The sequence below is a fragment of the Equus quagga genome, chromosome 7, assembly GCF_021613505.1.
Source record: "Equus quagga isolate Etosha38 chromosome 7, UCLA_HA_Equagga_1.0, whole genome shotgun sequence".
Taxonomy (NCBI): domain Eukaryota; kingdom Metazoa; phylum Chordata; class Mammalia; order Perissodactyla; family Equidae; genus Equus; species Equus quagga.
The window spans coordinates 127,665,879-127,686,312 of record NC_060273.1 but is presented as its reverse complement, the minus strand read 5'-3'; the positions used below and the strand labels follow the sequence as shown (position 1 = coordinate 127,686,312).

The 20,434-nt window shown below is 34.8% G+C and overlaps 1 protein-coding gene across 3 annotated transcripts in view; it reads left to right on the top strand.

Moving 5' to 3' along the window:
• TENT2 (terminal nucleotidyltransferase 2) overlaps window positions 1–20,434 on the top strand; it is a 61,765-nt gene that overhangs the window by 15,062 nt on the left and 26,269 nt on the right. For 2 of the 3 annotated variants that reach the window (XM_046666679.1, XM_046666677.1), the window contains 6 exons: window positions 12,182–12,296; window positions 12,389–12,480; window positions 13,891–13,969; window positions 15,716–15,785; window positions 19,534–19,610; window positions 19,992–20,120. In XM_046666679.1, the coding sequence (XP_046522635.1) occupies window positions 12,182–12,296; window positions 12,389–12,480; window positions 13,891–13,969; window positions 15,716–15,785; window positions 19,534–19,610; window positions 19,992–20,120 (562 nt within the window). The remainder of the gene's footprint in view (window positions 1–12,181; window positions 12,297–12,388; window positions 12,481–13,890; window positions 13,970–15,715; window positions 15,786–19,533; window positions 19,611–19,991; window positions 20,121–20,434) is intronic. The other variant, XM_046666680.1, reaches the window with a different exon arrangement.

The following is a 20,434-nucleotide window of genomic DNA, read 5'->3' as shown; positions in this document are numbered from 1 at the left end:
ATATAGATCTGGAATTCAGAGGAAAAGTATTGACCAGAAATATACATTTGGTAATCATCAGCATATAGGTGTTAATTAAAGCCAAGGATATGGATCTGATTGTTCAGGGAGAGAAGAACGCCTGGATCCAGGACAAATTGGTTGAGGAAAGAAGGGGAAAACAGAAGTGGGAACTGAGTGTACACAACTGTTTTGGGAAGTTTGGCTGTGAAGGGGAGGAGCTAAAGGTGGGAAGCTGGAACAAAGTTTTTTTTTTTTAAGGTAGGAGAAACTTTAGCCACATATAAATGTTAATGGGAAAGATTCAATAGAGAGGAGATTGACTATTCTTGAAAGAAAAGAACAGTCATGAATAAGGTTCCCTAGAAGGTGGAAAGAGCATGGGTCCTGCATATAGGCAAGTGGCTTTAGGTAAGAGAAAAGCTTTTTGGAACTAGAGGATAGGTGTAGATAGAACGAAATTTGTAGGTGCGGTATGGAGAAGTTAATGGCGTTCCCATGGTTGAGTGGCTTCTTCTTGTTTTCTCTCTGAATTACTATGCAAGATCATCTATTGAGAGTGAAGAGGATTAAGTAGGATGTCCAAAGTTTGAGAATAGTGGAGAAGGTTTGAAATAGCATTTACCGTGTGCAGGAAATCAAGCTGACCAGAGAAATGGGCGGAGAAGGTTTGAAACAGTATTTGCTGGGTAGTTTAGAGGGCTCACTTAAAACTGGTAATAATGAATTTATTATTAGTAATAATAAGTCAGTCAGCTGACTCAGTCAGCTCTAGGGAGAGATTTTGTTCAAAGAAGTTTTAATTATTTTGAAGATTCTTATTCTGTGTTTTGGAAACTAAAGAATTAGATTTTTAAAAATGAGTACCCTGTGAGTTTAAATCTTTTTCTCTATTTTAAAATCTTTTGTCTGTTTTTCAAGTTGCTATTCGAACAAACAGAACTCATTAAGTAAAAACATCTGAGTTACTTTTGTGAATTTTAACTTTTATTTCACTCTAGCTTTTAGGTGAATATATGGTTGCCTGGACAAAAAAGAGGCTGTAGAGGAATAGAGCTAACCGAACTCCTGAATTCCATCTATTTTAAGTTTATTTGGAAATTCTGGTTAGTTTGAAGATATGTGAATTGAAGCAATTGATTTTGAATTTTAAGTTGAGATGAAGTTAGGCTGAGATTTTCTTGGTACTGATTGTAAAATAAAAAGATGATTGTCAATGAATTATTCAAGATTTCTTGTGTAATGTTTAATTTTGGAAAGGAGCAAATTTTATGGAGCCTCTTGGCACCCTTGGAGGAATAGTTTAGGGACAGATATCTTACAAATCTCTCAGAGGCTCTATCTTAAAAAAACTGTTTTTTTAATTTCATTATTCTACTTTATTTAAAATAAAGAGCAAATTGAAAAAGGGGATAAAATATTTGTAAAGCATTAGCTCACTGAATTTCAAGTGGTTAAAATATATGTATGCCCACATCTCCTACGAAGTCTTTTTTTCTAGCCTTATTGAGATATGAGTGACAAATAAAAATTGTATATATTTAAGATATACAAGATGATGTTTTGATATATGTATTCATTGTGAAACGATTACCATAATCAAGCTAAATAACATATCTATCACCTCATATAGTTACCATATTTTTTTGGGATGAGAACACTTGAGATCTACTGTCTTAGCAAGTTTCAAGTATACATTATTATTAACTGTAGTTACCATACTGTTCATTAGGTCTCCAGACCTTATTCATCTTATACCCAAGTTGTACCCTTTGAGCAACATCTCCCCATTCGCCCCTGCCCCCCAGCCCATGAAAACCACCATTCTACTGTCTGCTACTATGAATTTGACTTTTTTATAGATTCCACATGTAAGTGAGATCATGCAGTATTTCTCTTTGTGTGTTTAGTTTATTTCATTTAGCATCATGTCTTTTGGGTTCATCCATGTTGCAAATGGCCGAATTTCCTTTCTTTTTATGGCCAAATAATATTCCATTATATATATATATATATACACACACACACCACGTTTTCTTTATCCATTCATCCTTTGATGGACATTTAAGTTGTTTTCGTGTCTTGGCTACTGTGAATGATGCTGCAGTGAACATGGGAGTGCAGATATCTCTTTGAGATAGTAATTTTATTTCCTTCAGATATATACCCAGAAGTGGGATTGCTGGATCATATGGTAGTTCTGTTTTTAATTTTTTGAGGAAACTCTGTACTGTTTTCCAGTATGGTTGTACCAGTTCACTTTCCCATAACAGTGTCTAAGCATTCCCTTTTCTCTACATCCTTGCCAACACTTATCTTTTGACTTTTTGATAATAGCCTTTTAACAAGTGTGAGGTGATATATGTGTGTGTGTGTATCTATATCTATATCTATATCTATATATTTAATAATGATGCTTTTTTAAAATTTTTATTGAGGTCATAATAGTTTATAACATTGTGAAAGTTCACTTGTAAATTATTTGTCAGTCACCATATATATGTACCCCTTTACCTCTTATGCCCACCCCACCCCCAACCTCCTTCCCCTCTGGTAACCACTAAATTGTTCTCTTTGTCCATGTGTTGGTTTATCTTCCACATGTAAGTGAAATCATACAGTGTTTGTCTTTTTCTGTCTGGCTTATTTTGCTTAACATAATACCCTCAGGGTCCATCCATGTTGTTGCGAATGGGATGATTCTGTCTTTTTTATGGCTGAGTAGTATTCCATTGTGTGTGTATATATATATACACACACACACACCACATCTTCTTTATCCAATCATCAGTCAGTGGGCGCTTGGGTTGCTTCCATGTCTTGGCTGTTGTGAATGATAGTGCAATGAACATAGGGATGCACAAGTCTCTTTGATTGTTGATTTCAAGTTCTTGGATAAATACTCAGTACTGGGATAGCTGGGTCATATGGTATTTCTATTTTTAATATTTTGAGAAATATCCATACTGAGTTCAGGAAATGTGATGCCTCCAGCTTTGTTCTTGTTCAAGATTGCTGTGCTTTTCTGGGTCATTTATGGTTCCATATGAATTTTAGGATTGCTTTTTCCATTTCTGTGAAAAATGCCATTGGAATTTTGATACAGATTACATTGAATTGGTAGATCGCTTTTTGTACTATGGACACTTTAGCAGTTTTAATTCTTCCAGTGCATGAACACAGGATGTCTTTCCATTTATTTGTTGTCTTCAATTTCTTTCATCAGTGTTTTATAATTTTCAATGTACAGATCCTTCACCCTCCTTGGCTAAATTTATTCCTGGGGCTCTATCTTTATAATGTATGTGTCTGTCAAGAGTGTGAAAGCCATGGAGATGTAAATTTATGTAGAAAATCTAGACCAGGGCTCAGCAGAAGAGATCCGCAGGTGAAAGTCTGTTTAGTTTGTTTGTTTCTATTCTCTTTTTTTTTTAAAGATTGGTACCTGAGCTAACAGCTTGCCAATCTTTTTTTTATTTTTTATTTTATTTTGCTTTTTCTCCCCAAGTCCCCCCCCCCCCCCCCAGTAGATAGTTGTATACTTTTAGTTGTGGGTCCCTCTAGTTCTGGCATTTGGGATGCCACCTCAACATGGCCTGATGAGCAGTGCCATGTCTGCGCCCAGGATCCAAACCAGCGAAACCCTGGGCTGCTGAAGCAGAGTGCGCGAACTTAACCACTCAGCCATGGGGCTGGCCCCTCTATTCTCCTTTTATTAGGCGGTTGTTTCTTGGCCACGTTCAGGTAATAGTATGTGCCTAAAAGCAATGAACTCAGGGAAAGGAATCAGTAATTCAAACTGCCTAATCAGCATGCCAGTTTATAAATTCAGAAGTTTCTACATTGTGTCCACACACAAAAACGTAGTAATTTAACATGCTAATAAGGAGTTGGTTGTTTTCAGCATGACATTTTCCTGGTTCTGTTTTATTTTAGTTAATTTGAAGAGAAAAGGAATTCAGCATCAAAAATGAATTTCAACTTTTATTATACTAATACTCAGTAATTAGTACCAGCTTTTTCTATAGTTAAACATGTGTAACAAAGATTATGGCAAGGGGACAACCTAAGGAATTGCCAGTTTTTGTTGAAATGTTTACGAACTAGTGATCTGCTTTCTGTACCATATTTAATTTTATTTCTCCTATCTCGAAAGCTCAGTGCTAATTTGTGTTTGTAGATAGCGCATATATTTAGCCAAAAACCATGATTGTTTTTCATATACTGTAGTATATGATCAGATCTTGGTGTTTCCAGCTGAAAGGTTTTTTCACTTTCTTTTGCATGGGGACCCAGATAACAGGGACAGATGGAGAAACTGCTGAGAATACTGTGTAAAAATTTAGCCTTATTTATTGACACATTTGAAAACTTTCCTGAATCCAAACCCATATTTTACTTGTACTTAATGGCTTGTATTGACCTCACACAATGATAACTTTATTAGTAATTTGATTTGAGCCTACTTTGAGGATAGGTAGTCATATTTTTTTAGGAAAAATGAATATTTATATTTGGAAGAATTATTAATTTTAGTATTTTGATATGTAGTATTTAGTATATGTAGGTAAATCTTACTTTTTTTTTTTACCTAACTATATATAGGTAAATTTTGAGCAGGTACAACTTATTTACAGTGAGAAATGGATATCTTTTACAGTTAACTTTAAAGTAATAAATCTTGGCAGGCAGCCTAATCTCTAAATTATAGAGATTTAAATAACTTTAAGAACAATCTATTTTGCGGATACTTTGTTGGAATCGTTTTTTTTTTTAAAAACTAATAGTAGGGAAAAATTTGCTTCTGAATGAAACAGAAACAATTAAAGAAAGTTTCTAAAGTGTCATTATCGGTAATCAGCATGGTGTTACATATGTTATCTAAATATTTGGTGCCTGATATTCAGCCAAGGAGATTTCATAGCATACATCCCTTTTTTCTTTTTTTTTCAGGATTATAAGAACATTGAGGCCTATCCTGAAATATTTCTCTAAATATGAGTAATAGAGGTCTTGTTTCAGTGTAAATGTGCATTTCTTTTGAGTTTTTGTCTCGTCTGGACTCCATATCCTTTATGTCTGTCTGTTTTAGGATATAGTAACATAATTTCATAATGTGGATCCTTAAATAACTGGCTAGATAGTGAGGGAAATTCTTTTGTGTAAAAATCTATTAGATCTCCATTATAATAGTCCTCGAGAGAGAAGAAATGTTTCCCTGAATGTAAAAAAGGGAGAAGAGCAAGTTTATGGAATTTTGTATTTTCCACATAATCATAAATTTTTTTTTACATGTTAATGTTTCTACATGAGCATGGTCATTCAGATGATGAAAGGGCTTTATAAATATGATAAAATTTCATTTGAGCATTGTTGTAAAGAAATTTATCTTTTTGTTACTTAACAGATGTTGAGTACCTAATATGACTTCTAGGACTGGGTTGATCTGCCTGAGTCTCTAGATCAAGGGGCTGGCAAAACTTTTCTGTAAAGGGCCAAATAGTAAATATTTTAGACGTGGGCTACATGGGGCCTTTCTCACATATTCTTTTCTTTCTCTCTCTTTTTTTTTTTGAGGAAGATTAGCCCTGAGCTAACATCTGCTGCCAATCCTCCTCTTTGCTCAGGAAGACTGGCCCTGAGCTAACATCCATGCCCATCTTCTGTATGTGGGCTGCCTTACCACAGCATGGCTTGCCAAATGGTGCCATGTGCGCACCCGGGATCCGAACCTGGCGAACCCTGGGCCGCCAGAGCGGAACATCTGCACTTAACTGCTGCACCACTGGGCTGGCTCCTGTTTTCTCTCTTTTTTAAACAATGCTTTAAAAATGTAAAAATCGTTTAGCTTGCTGGCCCTACAAAACAAGCTAGAGGCATTATTTAGCCTATAGACTGTAGTTTGCCAACCCTGCTGTAGGTGAATAAAACTGAATCATTCAAGTGTCATTTAAAATTTTATATTAGCCACTTTTTCTGGAAACCTTTTTCAAATCTTTTATAAACTTGGAAGCTTTTTTTTTTAGCTTTTTACTATGGGAAATATCAAATAAATACAAAAATAGAATATAGTATCATAAATCTTCATGAGGCTTTAACAAATTACCAGCATATGGCCAATCTTATTTCATTTATACCTTCCTCCCTTCTTAGTTTGAAGCAAATTTTATGTATTGTATGAGTTCATTCATAAGTATTTCAGTCTTCTGTTTTGTTATCTATCCCTTTGTTAATGCCATACTATCTTGAGTACTATAGCTATATAATAAGTAAGGGTAGAAGTCAGGCAGTTCTGACTTTTTTCTTCTTTGTCTTGGCTATTCTTGGTCTTTTGCCTTTCCAAATAAAATTTAAAATTATTTTCTCAATTTCTAGAAACAAGCATGGTGGCTTTTTATTTTTAACAATTTTTTACAAATTTTGATTATATTTACTCCATAGATCAATTTCAGGAGACTTGACAACAGTAGTCTTTTGATCCACGAACATGATCTGTATCACTCCATTTATTCAGGTCTTTAATTTCTCTCATCAGTACTTAGTAATTTTCAGTGTATAGGTCTTGTATACCTTTTGGGAAATATAATTCTAAATATTTCATATTCTTTTGCTGCTGTTGATAATTTCTTATTTTATTTTTCAAGTTCTTTTTACTTTTTTATTGCAGTAACATTGGTTTATAACATTATATAAATTTCAAGTGTACATCATATTTCGGTTTCTGTGTAGATTACATCATGTTCACCACCCAAAGACTAATTACAATCCATCACTACACACATGTGCCTAAACACCCCTTTTGCCCTCCTCTCTTCTCCCTTCCCCTCCGGTAACCACCAACCCAATCTCTGTCTCTATGTGATTGTTTATTGTTGTTTATATCTTCTACTTATGAATAAGATCATACAGTATTTGGCCTTCTCCCTCTGAGTTATTTTGCTTAGCATAAATACCCTCAGGGTCCTTCCGTTTTTGTCACAAATGGCTGGATTTCATTGTTTGTTATGGCTGAGTAGTATTCCATTGCGTGTGTGCACCACATCTTCTTTATCCATTTGTCCCTTGATGGGCACCTAGGTTGCTTCCAAGTCTTGGCTATTGTGAATAATGCTGCAGTGAACATAGGGGTGCATGTATTGTTACACATTCGTGTTTTTATGTTCTTTGGATAAATACTGATCAGTGGAATAGCTGGATGGTGTGGTAGTTCTATTCTTAATTTTTTGAAGAATCTCCATACTGTTTTCCATAATGGCTGCACCAGTTGCACTCCCACCAGCAGTGTATGAGGGTTCTTTTCTCTCCACAGCCCCTCCCACACTTGTTGTTTCCTGTCTTGTTAATTATAGCCATTCTGACGGGTGTGAGGTGATGTCTCATTGTAGTTTTGATTTGCATTTCCCTGATAATTAATGATGTTGAACATCCTTTCATGTGCCTGTTGGCCATCTGTATATCTTTGGAGAAATGTCTCTTCAGATCTTTTGCCCATTTTTTGAGTTCTTAGTTTTTTTGTTGTTGAGATGTATGAGTGCCTTATATATTTTGGATCTTGACACCTTATCAAATATATGGTTTGCAAATATCTTCTCCCAATTGTTAGGTTGTCTTTCCGTTTTGTTGATGGTTTCCTTTGCTGTGCTTTTTAGTTTGTTGTAGTCCCATTTGTTTATTTTTTCTGTTGTTTCCCTTTCCTGGTCAGACATGGTACTTGAAAATATGCTGTTAAGACCGATGTCGAAGAGTGTACTGCTTAAGTTTTCTTCTAGAAGTTTCATGGTTTCAGGTCTGATACATTCAAGTCTTTAATCCATTTTGAGTTAATTTTTATGCATGGTGTAAGACAATGGTCTACTTTCATTCTTTTGCATCTGGCTGTCCAGTTTTCCCAACACCATTTATTGAAGAGACTTTCCTTTTTCCATTATATGTTCTTGGCTCCCTTGTCGAAAATTAGCTGTCCATAGATGTGTGGGTTTATTTCTGGGCTCTCGATTCTGTTCCATTGATCTGTGTGTCTGTTTTTGTGCCAGTACGATGCTGTTTTGGTTACTACAGCATTATAATATATTTTGAAATCAGGGAGTGTGATATACCTCCAACTTTGTTCTTTTTTCTCAGGATTCCTTTGGCTATTCGGGGTCCTTTGTTGTTCCATATAAATTTTAGGATTCTTCATTCCATTTCTGTCAAAAATGTCATTGGAACTTGGATAGAGATTGCATGGAATCTATAGGTTGCTTTAGGAAGTATGGGCATTTTAACTGTTAATTTCCAGTTTATAGATCTTTCACCTCTTTGGTTAGATTTATTCCTAAATATTTTATTCTTTTTGTTGCAATTATAAATGGGATTGTATTCTTAATTTCTCTTTCTGCTACTTCATTGTTAGAGTATGGAAACACAACTAATTTTTGTGTATTGATTTTTTATCTTGCAACTTGACCATGTTCATTTATTGTTTCTGAAAGTTTTTTGGTGGATTCTTTAGGATTTTTTGTCTGTAAAATCAGATCATCTGCAAATAGTGACAGTTTCACTTCTTCCTTTCCAATTTGGATCCCTTTTATTTCTTTTTCTTGCCTGACTGCTCTGGCCAGGATTTCCAATACTATGTTAAATAAGAGTGGTGATGGGGCTGGCCCCGTGGCCGAGTGGTTAAGTTCACGCGCTCCGCTGCAGGCGGCCCAGTGTTTCGTTGGTTCGAATCCTGGGCGCGGACATGGCACTGCTCATTAAACCACGCTGAGGCAGCGTCCCACGTGCCACAACTAGAAGGACCCACAACGAAGAATATACAACTATGTACTGAGGGGCTTTGGGGAGAAAAAGGAAAAAATAAAATCTTTAAAAAAAAAAAAAAATAGTGGTGAAAGTGGACATCCTTGTCTGGTTCCTGTTTTTAGAGTGATAGCTTTCAGTTTTTTTCCATTGAGAATGATATTAGCTGTGGAACATGGTATATCACTTCATTTATTTAGGTCTTTAATTTCTTTCATCAGTATTTAGTAATTTTCAGTGTACAGGTCTTATATACCTTTTGGGAAATATATTTCTAAATATTTCATGTTTTTTTGCTGTTATTGATACATTTTTAGAATGTAAATTTCCAATTGTTTTTTGCTAGTACTAGTATATATACTTTCTAGTCAATTATCTTTTTAGAAAAGTAAAACATAAGAGAAGCAGCCTTGGTTTGATACATTATGTTTGAATTTTCATTAGTTTTGTGGGCATGTCTTTCTCATTTTTTTAATAAAAACTTTGGGAATTGACTAGAATCGTTTTTAGGCGTTATTTCTTCAAATATTTTCTTCTGTCCTTCTCCCATTCTCACCTCTCTTCCTGAGATTCCAGTTCTTTTCTGTTATTTGTGCTTAAGTGAGATGGCTTTTCCTATGCTACTTTTACATGAGGAGAGTTAGGCAGGTTGGCTTTCCTAGGTTTGTGGCTCTAGGAATCCTCTTCTGTTGTGTGGTATTCAGCAGTATACTTTGAGACTTTTTCTCTTCTCTTCCTTTCTTTTATCTAGACCAGGGTTTTTCACCCTCTGCAATATTGGCATTTTGGGTCAGATAATCTTTGCTGTCAGAGATTGTCCTGTGCATTGTAGGATGTTTAGTGGCATCCTAGCCTCTACCTGCTAGATGCCGGTGATCACCATGTGGTGTCCCCCTTCCCTTCAATTATGACAACCAGAAATGTTTCCAGATATTGTCAAATGTCCCCTGGGAATTAGAATCATTCTAGTTCTAGACCTTGTTTCTTTTACCCTTAGTGACTCTGTATTGCTTAGTTTGGATTCTCCTCCTGGCGGTTTCTGCTTGATGTGTTGCTTTGTCTTAGAAGGGAGCCTCACTTAGTTTTGAAATTTCTGATCTTTCTATGATCCTGTTATGTTTACCTGTGAGTTGTGGCCTGTGAAACTCGCTTCCAATTTTGGTTGCTATCCTGCACTAAATTAGATGCCTCAATTTGAAGAAAGGGATGGCCAGGTAGTACTTAAGGGCAATTTGATTTCTGGCTGTTCTGGCTTCAGGGCTGTCTAAAATCCCTTTCCTCTTCTTCCTTTTTCTTTTGGTGAGGAAGATTGACCCTGAGCTAACACCTGTTGCCAATCTTCCTCATTTTGCTTGAGGAAGATTATTCCTTAGCAGACATCTGTGCCGGTCTTCCTTTATTTTTTGTATATAGGACACTGCCACAGCATGGCTTGATGAGCAGTTTGTAGGTCTGTGCCCGGGATCTGAAGTGGTGAACCCCGGGCCACTGAAGCAGAGTGTTCGAACTTAACCACTAGCTACCTGGCTGGCTCCTCCTCTTCTTTCTTAATGTTGCTGATACCATCTGGGTCTTGCTGCTGTTGGTGTTTGGTCCCAACTATTCATATTTTGGTGTTCATGATTGATACATAGTCAATTAATTGTGTTGTATTTGTTGGCTGTGTTTGTTTTGTTTTGGTTTGATCTATTTGTTTTGTTCTCCTCACTATTCTTTTTGCAGGGGTGGTTTATTTGGGGATATTAAAAAATTATGTCTCATTCGTTGCCAAGTTGCCTGGACTGCCTCTGCCGCCTTAAAATGAGTTCTAAACATGATAAAAGAAAGTGTTTTAAATGCTGGGTGAGACTTGCGCTTGGTCTTGGAGTCCGGGGAAGGCCTAGAGAGCGAGAGGTTGAAAATGCAAGAGAGCCCGGAAAACTCTAGAGGTATTTGTGTCCTGGAGGCCACCAGAAGGCTTGGATACAGAAGTGTTGGTGAGGGGTCAGCTTTGAACAGAGGAGGAGGACAGTTTGTCTGACAGGAGAGGTGAAGAGATGAGATTTCACTCAGATATGTTAGTTTGCAAGTTTGCAGTTAGCAAGCTGACTTGTCACATCTGGTATCCTCAATTTTCTTGGTAAACTTTAATGTGAAGTTATCTGCTAAATAAAGTGAGGTAAGTGTAGGGGGCTTGAAGAAAATAGTAAAGATTTTGGAATGGTGATGGTGTAAAATGGGAGCCATATCTCACCAGAGACGTGAAAGGGCCAACCTTAGGTTAGTCCTGTAACTACAAATTTGAAAGATGCCAATTTTGTGGTTTTTAATTTTTTTTAGTTTCATTTCTTAGAAACTCAGATATAAGAGCAGAGAAGGTGATTGTTCATATGGACTTAAGACTAGGATTTTGCAGGACAGGTGTTAGAGCATCACAAGGGAATAATGTTGTTGTGGAGCATGGACTGGATACGAAAGGAAATCATGCTGTTCAGGTACTGATGGGTCAGGAGAAAAGGGGAGATTCAAGGGAATCCGGGTCTGTGTGGTTCTAGAGCAGGTATGAGGGGAGTAAGAAAGTAAGAATTGGACAGATTGAAGCCAAGATAGTATATTGAAATTTAAAATTTCACAGCTAGAGAAGTTGTATTTTATTGTAAAGACCACATTATGCTATGAGAGTGTAACACTGATGAAAAATATTGGAGTAAGAAGTAGTTTAGAAATGGTGGGAATATGTTGTGATATGTAGCCCATTATAGGTAAGGAAATCACCTACGGGGATAGCAAGAGTTAGGTTGGAGGGGAAAGTGTGAACCAGATAGGTAGATAAACAGGGAGATCCATCTGTAGATGGCAACAAGAAGACAGGGTTCAGAGCAGTGTTGTAAGAATGGGGAAGAGGGTGGTTTGCATGAGCATGGAAGACCAGGGACTTTTCTTTCAAAGTCTGTTATATGTCTTATGAATATCAGGGATTGGGCAAACTTCTTTAAAGGGACAGATAGTAAATATTTTAGACTTTGCCACTCACATATGGTTCTTGTTGCATGTTTTTATTTGTTCATCTTTATAACCCTCTAAAAATGTAAAACCATTCTTAGGTCGTGTACCATCCCAAACCAGGCTGCTACGGAAGGTTGTAGTTTGCTGCCCCGTGGATTATACTCATTATGAATGATCTGTGACTGTACTTTTCTGTGACTTGTCAGTGGTACTTTGCTTTGTCAAATTAGTAGCTGTTTCAGATACTAAATGACTTGTTACTTAAGTAAGAGTAGTTTTGTGTTGGAAGGTGTTAAGGAGATAATATATATTTATTTTTTAAATACCGTCGGTAGTATTGTTTTACACTTCTCAGTATGGTAATTACTTTTACATTTCTAAACAAAATTTTTACTTTTTTTGCGGTGAATTCAAGTTGAGTCAGCAGATATTGGAGCTATTTGAAGCATGTCAGCAGCAAGTAAGCGATTTAAAGAAGAAAGAACTCTGTCGAACACAGCTGCAGAGAGAAATTCAGCTGTTATTTCCACGTACGGTTCCCTATTTTGCATGCCCTTTTTTGTATATGCATTCCGATTTAAAATTTTAAATAATACCTTATAATTCTCTTCTATTTCTTTAGAAAGCAGACTTTTTTTGGTGGGATCCTCTTTGAATGGATTTGGTACCCGGAGCAGTGATGGTGATTTATGTCTAGTTATTAAAGAGGAACCAGTAAGTAATGAAACATTATTCCAACTGTGTTTCTTGTGTTAAGTCATTTAAGAAATTTCATATAAAAGTCATTGAAGAAAATAACTTTTTTTGTTTTAATTACTTCTTTGGATTCTCTGTTTATAATAATTCAAGGAAGGCTAGGAAATGCTTCTTTTTCTTTTAAGGCATGTGCCCAGTAAACTAATAGGAATTTTAGCATTCATTTCTAAGTTGTTAAAGTGAGATGGCTTCACTGTCTTTTTCAAGAGCTCTGCCTCTATTTTGAAACATTATTGGGATGGGTATGTTACCAGGATGCAGTAAAGAAGGAGAGCATGTGTCAGTATTATCTTCTTGATATATTTCCTTTCCATTTGAATTCTCCATGATTGTATTTTCAATGTTTTATCTTATTTCCCCTTGAAAAGGCTATGGGGTTTGGAGTTCTTATTTTGGGAATACAAAGAGATTTCACTGAAATTTAAAATAAGACTATTGTGATTTAATAAATTTTTCTCTGATATTTTGGCTTTGTTTCTTCTATTTATTTTTATTTAGCAACCAAATTTTCTTCTTTAGTATTATGTTTATTTGAATTTCCTGTTAACTTATACTCTTGTGTATCCTTAATACCACAGTAATTGGTGTTCATTAAGCTGACCTGAAGCAACCTCTTTAATATGCCGAGGTCTCTTCTGAATTACCAAAGATTAATTTCAGTATAATTTAATGTGGCTTATTATATTCCACCTCTTTATAAATATAAAAAATCTATTATCCCACTAACAAAATTGGCTTCCAGTTACTGCAAATCAGAAAGAGATTTATTCTGGGAAAGAAACTCTGATATTTCCTAGGCTTTGAAATCATATAAAGGAACAGTAAAGAAACCCTTCAGAAATAATAAACATAGTGGAAAATATTAGAGTTTTAATTAAAACTTCCTCATGCAAGTAGACTACACTTGGGCACAGCCCACTAATCCTCCAGTCTTCTCCACATGTTTGAATCAGCTTGTCACAATCATGCTCACACTGAGACACCACAGATGTGACCCTTATCCCTGAGCAGCTCGCAGTCTAGAGAGGGAAATACATGATGTTACAGAAAGTTAAAATTCTGTTTATTTTTCTTGGAAAGGATTACTTTTTGTAGATTAGTACTAAAGGAAAAAAATGACGTATATGGCTGCTTCGCTATTTCTTTTAATGTTGTGCTTTAAGTTTAAGATCAGGAATTGATTTAGAAATGTTGATGTGAAGACAGCAGAAAGGTTGACTTTTTCTATAATGTAATTTAGTGAATAGTGAAAAATAACTCCAAAGAAAAGTATACTTTGTATGTTTTCTCTTTGTTGAGATACAGTAAGAAAATAAAACACTAAGTTTAGAAAGATAATGAAAAAACACTTTATTTTTAACTTTTCAGTGTTTTTTTCAGGTAAATCAGAAGACTGAAGCACGACATATACTCACCTTAGTCCATAAACACTTCTGTACTAGACTTTGTAAGTTTGATGTGCCTCAAGTTCCTATGTCATCTGACATAAGTATTTATTTATAGTGTCTCTCACTTTATTTTCTGGTAAGAATTGTTTATTTTCTGGTCAGGATATGTATAATGTGGATCCTTTTTTTCCAAATGAATTCCTTTTACCTTTTGACTAAAAAGAAGAGTAACATTTATTCAGCAATTCTTTATTGAGTTTACTGAATGCAGTGGGGAATTCAAAGATATCATAAGCTTCAGTTCTTTTTCTCAAAAGGTTATATACTGTTAGGGAAGCTAATGCATGAGCATAAATAGCTGTAATGCAAAGTATCTGTGAAAACCCGAAAGAGTGATACAGATAAAGTCTTTTAAGTATTCATGGGAGGGAGAGAGAATTTCATCTGTTTTCAAATTATATGCAATTTATGACATCAAATTTTAAAAATATCACTAAACATGAAGCCCAAGTGAATTATTCCAACAGAAAGCAAAATTGTTGACTTGGACCATATTATTGTAAGATTTTGCGTAAGCTCACTAAGCAGATTTTCATCCACATTTTAAACCGTCTCAAATAATTTATTTTAAACTTCCAGAGAATATTGTGGACAGTTGAAGCCACACTATGTGATGTTGGAAAGACATTTGTCCATTTGTTTAACAGATATTCCTTATGTGTCAGGCTTTGAGCTGGAAAATACAAAGTCAAGTAACAAGTTATTGCCCTTGAACAATTTATATCTGTTGTAGGAGAGAAATAAATCAAGTGATTTATTTCGGTGGACTTAAGTTTTCACATCTGTAAAATACAGGAATAATTCATATCTTAAGTGGATTTTTAATAGCTATTAGAATCATAAAATATTAAAAATGGAAGGGACCTTAGAGATCGTCTAATTCAAATGAAAGGTTTTTTTTTTCCCTTTGGTTGTTGTTTTTAATAGTTAAGGAGACTGGTGATCAATCGGTTTAATAATTTCCCTGAGGAGTATAGTTTGTTCTTTGGTGTCAGAACCTGTGGTCAGAACTCGAAACTTTCAACTCCTAATCTTATTTCTCACTAAACCTCACTGAATTCTTGCCTATAAATTCTCTTTGAAGCCTGGTGTATTTATTATTTTGCTCATAAAAAGCATCATAACAGAAAATTTTTAGTTTTTAAATCTGGTCTTATGGTTTTCTTTAGTTAAGACTTAAGAAATTGCTCATTTGGGAGAAATTTGCAGTTTCTTTTTTCTACATTGCTGTATTTTCCTAGTTTTCTACAATGAACATTATTACTTTCAACTCAGAAAAACATTTTTTTTTGAAGTTTGATGGAGTAAAAAATATGTGTATGTGTTCTTCCTCTCAGAAATCATGCTTATTTGAACGTGTCGCTGCCCCTTGTATCATGTTGCAAGCGTTTCCACATTTAAGACTGTTTGTAAATATGATTTATATGGCTGTTATATCTTGCCATGTGTTGTGCCAGAATTTAGCTATCCCCCTGTTGCTATCCTAGATATTTTTCATAACGCTCTGATGAACTTCTTGATAAATGTTATTAGATAGTAGACCACATTTCTGAAAATAACTTTAATAGCCCCCTAATCCAGTCTTAGAAGAATTCAGTAATGTCCTTTCTTTGCTTTCTTTCTCAAAGACTGTATTTTCTTTAATTGTTTTAGCTTAGTAAAATGCTTTTTTTTAAAAATGTGCATTGGAATACTATGAATTTGAGAAACACTTACAGATATTCTCATTATCTTTTACCCTTCAGCTGGCTACATTGAGAGACCTCAGCTGATTCGAGCAAAAGTGCCAATTGTGAAGTTCAGGGATAAAGTCAGGTAAGTAATTATTGAATTCCCTTTTTTCAGTTGCTTTAGATCATTTTTAGATATTCTTTTGATGTAGATAATTAAGAAATGTATGTTATAGCATAATAGCTTATTGTCATCAGTTTTGAGAAATCACTTGATTTGGTCTTTGAAATGGTTTTTTAAAATAGTCTGCTCGCTTCTTCATGCTTAACTGTACTTAGTTATTCTGCTTGACATTTTGAAAATTTGAGACTATCCAATTTAAGGAATATATGCATATTTATATTTCAGATTTTTAAATGATCTCTTTCCTTTTGGAAATGCAATGCTCTCTTAAGAACATATCTTAATTGATGAAATTTGATGTATATTTGTATCCAGGGAATTGTTGTAATTATGTCTATCTGTATATTCTACCAGCCTGAGTTCTGAATTTCTTATGAGCATTGGAATTAGAATCTTTTATATAGTATCTGAATATAAAATGTAAATAGTTAGGTGTTAACTTTCATTGGTTAAAAAAGAGTTGTTTTCTAAAAAATAGATAGTATTGTGATAAATCAGGTTTTTCTAGCCTAGTTTTATAAAAGTAATACTGAAGTTGTTTATATAAATGTAAGTGTAAATATATACATAGTTGATCCTCATTATTCATGGATTCTGTGTTTACGAATTCTCCTACTTGATAAAATTTATTTTGTAACCTCAAAGCCCCCCAAATTGATACTTGCAGCACTTTCATGGTCACTCCTACACAGGGCAGAGTGGGGAAAATTTTGAGTTACCTGATCCGCTTATTCCCAGCTGAGGTTAAAAAATGTGACACTCCACCTTCCTGTTTCAGCTCTCATACTGTAAACAGTTGTCCTTTTCATGATCTAGTTAATGCCATGTTTTTACATTTTTGTGCTTTTTGTGGGTGAGTTTGCTGTTTAAAATGGCCCCTAATCATAGTGTTGAGATACTGCCTAGTGTTTGTGTGTACAGAGCTGTGATGTGTGTTATGAAGAAAATACCTGTGTTAGATATCCTTCGTTCAGGCATGAGTGTTCTTGGCCATGACTTCACCATTGTGGATCAACAATATATTAAATAAGGTGTCTTGAAACAGACACACACAAAACAAAGTTACATACTGATCAGTTGATGAAAATGTTGTGTCTGGGGCCAGACCCAGAGCCCAAGTGGTTAAACTGGGCATGCTCTGCTTTGGCAGCCTGGGTTTGGTTCCCAGGTGTGGATCTACACCACTTGTCTGTCACTGACCATGCTGTGGTGATGGCTCACATACAAAAAGAGGAAGATCGGCAGTGGATGTTAGCTCAGGGCGAATCTTCCTAAGCAAGAGGAAAAGAAAAAGGAAGAAAATATTGTGTCTGGAGACCCATGGAAACCTAACCCTTTGTTGCCCCTAGGAGCAATGGTTTAGTATTCACAAATTCAGCATTTGCAGCAAGTTTATAGAACATAACTACTATGAATATCAGAATTGACTGACTATATATATGTTTTAAACAAATCTCTAGATATATGCCTGGCTCAGACCTTCCCCTCCATTCATTCCAACATCCATCCCATCTATAAATATTTACTGAGTTTTTATCAAGTAAATAACAGAAATTTCTAAAGCATAAAGATATAGGGAGATAAAACATAAACTAAACATAAAACGATTAGCTAATTATAATTGTTTTTAAAAATATATGATTGTAGTTATATAAACAATTTAATCTTTTTCAATTTAGGATTATTATACAATTTTTTTTCATTGTTAAGTATTCTTTAAAATACCATTTTATAATTCTTCTCTATACAAACCATTAAAAACTCCTAATACCGAGAGATAACTGATGTTAATGTTTTGATGTAAACTTATCAGTCTCCTTTCTGTGAATATGAATGCATAAGAATTTTTAAAATTAAAATTGAGATCATACTTTTTTACTTAACCATATATTGTGAATACTTATATCATTGAATATTTTCTGGCTTCATTTTTAATGGCTTGACAGTATTTCATTGAGTGAGTATATAGTCATTAACTTACCCATTCCTCTATTAGAATAAGCATTTTGTGCATAAAATTTTTTCCATATTAAGGATTACTTTAGTATTTCTGAAAGTAGAATTTGAAGCAAGTACTGTGGATATCTTTAAAGCTCTGAATTCATATTTTTGGAAACATTTTTAATTGCGGACTAGTTTTCATCCAAGTGTTTTTTCTGTTCTGTTGAGTTATATAGAGGAAGTGCAAACCGGTTTCCGCGATAAGACTTGCACAAACAAAATTAAAGATTATAACTCCAGGGGGCCAGTCCTGTGGCCGAGTGGTTAAATTTGCACACTCCGCTTTGGTGGCCTGGGGTTTGCTGGTTTGAATCCTGGGTGTGGACAAACACACTGCTCATTAAGCCGTGCTGTGGCAGAATCCCACATTGAAGAGCTAGAATGACCTACAACTAGGATATGCAACTATGTACTGGGGGTTTGAGGAGATAAAAAGAAAAAAAAGAGGAAGATTGGCAACAGATGTTAGCTCAGGGCCAATCTTCCTCACCAAAAAGCATACATTAAAAAAAAAAGAAAGAATATAACTCCATTGTTACCATAAGTTTCTCAAAGCCAAAGTCATATGATATCTGAAGTGTTAATGCCACTATCTTTTTTTTTTTTAGATATTGGCACCTGAGCTAACAACTGTTGCCAATCTTTTTTTTTTCTTCTTCTCCCCAAAGCCCCCCAGTAGGTAGTTTTATATTCTAGTTGTTAGTGCCTCTGGTTGTGCTATGTGGGACACCGCCTCAGCATGGCCTGATGAGCGGTGCCATGTCCATGCCCAGGGTTCGAATGGGTGAAACCTTGGGCCGCCAAAGCGCAGTGTGCAAACTTAATCACTTGGCCACGGGGCTGGCCCCTGCCACTGTCCATTTTTATCACTGTGAATGGATAATTGGAAGATTATAGAATTTCTTTCCCCAAAACAAGAAAATCTGAATGGTAAATTTCAAATTTTATAAGTAAAAGCTGTAGAAAGGAAATTTGTTGTTTTTATTTTAGGCAGTCTTTTCATAGAAAAACTCATTGTTCAGAAGTTGGACCTGATAGTATTTGGGTCCATTACTTATACATTAAGTAATCTTTCCTTTTATTTTGAGTTTAGCCATTCTTTATAGATCCGATTATTATTGTCCTATTTTCTAAATTGTGAATTGCATGGTATCTTTGCTTTCAAAGAACTATCGGTTATGTGTTTGGTGTAGTTCTTCCCAGATATCAGTGGCTATATTTGGCATGATATTATAATTTTCCAACCTTTTGGGAGGGAATATAATACATAGACAGCTTTTGTTTTTTCACCTGTGCTTTATTTGGCTTTTTATTCCTAGTGTTTTAAAGCAAATGATGCTATAATTCCACATTAGGTGAGAATATATAACTTAGTGGGTTAACTTGCCCAGAAATGGTTTTGGTCACATTATTTTATCTGGAAAGGATTGCAGAATTTTAAAATTTCTTTTGGTCAGGATAAGTGGAGCCTTAGCAGTACATTACAGATCTTTAACAGTAATCCTATTTTATATTTCTAATACACACTATATCATATTAAAATGGTATACTGAGTATATATTCATTCTTACTTCTTTAGCGCCTCATTTGAAAGTCCTTGGCCTTTAGGCCATACTATTTTTGCATCATTGGATGGATGGATATTAATTTAGTTATTGGGAAATTGTTTAATTTGTACTTGAGTTAAAAATTTGTTTTTTTTTAATAGTTGTGTGGAGTTTGACTTGAATGTAAACAATATTGTTGGAATAAGAAACACATTCCTTCTGAGAGCTTATGCATACCGTAAGTTTTTTGTTTGTTTCTAAATAATTATCAGCTTCTCTGTTTATCTTTTATTCTTTTTAAAGATGTTTGTAGTAAATAGTGACATCTCTTTTCTTGTGTTTATGTATAATGTCTGTTTTATTATATGCGTACTATATTGCTGTACTAGCATCATATACTATCAGAGTTGTAGGTCAATAAAATGAATTTTAATAATATATAATTTTTAGAAGGTAACTAAAGTACGTTTTAGAAGTAAGGCACATTTATGGTGAACACAGTATTTAATACACAGGGAATCAACGTTCTTTTTGTTGGCGTGGAATTGGGAAATGATGTGAACTTTCAAAGAAACTGTAATATCTTCTTACCATTTTTAAGTTTTAATTTTACTTTCAGTTGAAAATCGAGTTCGTCCGTTAGTACTGGTGATTAAGAAGTGGGCGAGTCACCATGATATAAATGATGCCAGTCGTGGTACTTTAAGCAGCTATAGTCTTGTATTGATGGTTTTGCACTATTTACAAAGTAAGTATTACAGGTTTTCCCCAATGTTTTAAATGGAAATGCAGTTAAACTTCATTATGGTGTCTTCCCTGTTGACCCTCCCTTCAAGTAGCGTTGTTTTAAAAAGTTCTTTGTAAAGCCCATAAAACTATATTTCTTATTTTTTTGCTTTGAACAAATGTTTTAGAAATGTTATTCCCTGAAAAACATTATAAAGAAGTTTCACTGTTTTATTCTTTTGACAGTTTTCTATATTCACTTTTGTATTCAAAGAACTTTTACCACTGTATTGTGGACCATTATCTTGAGGCACATGAATGTTCAGAAGGCCTATA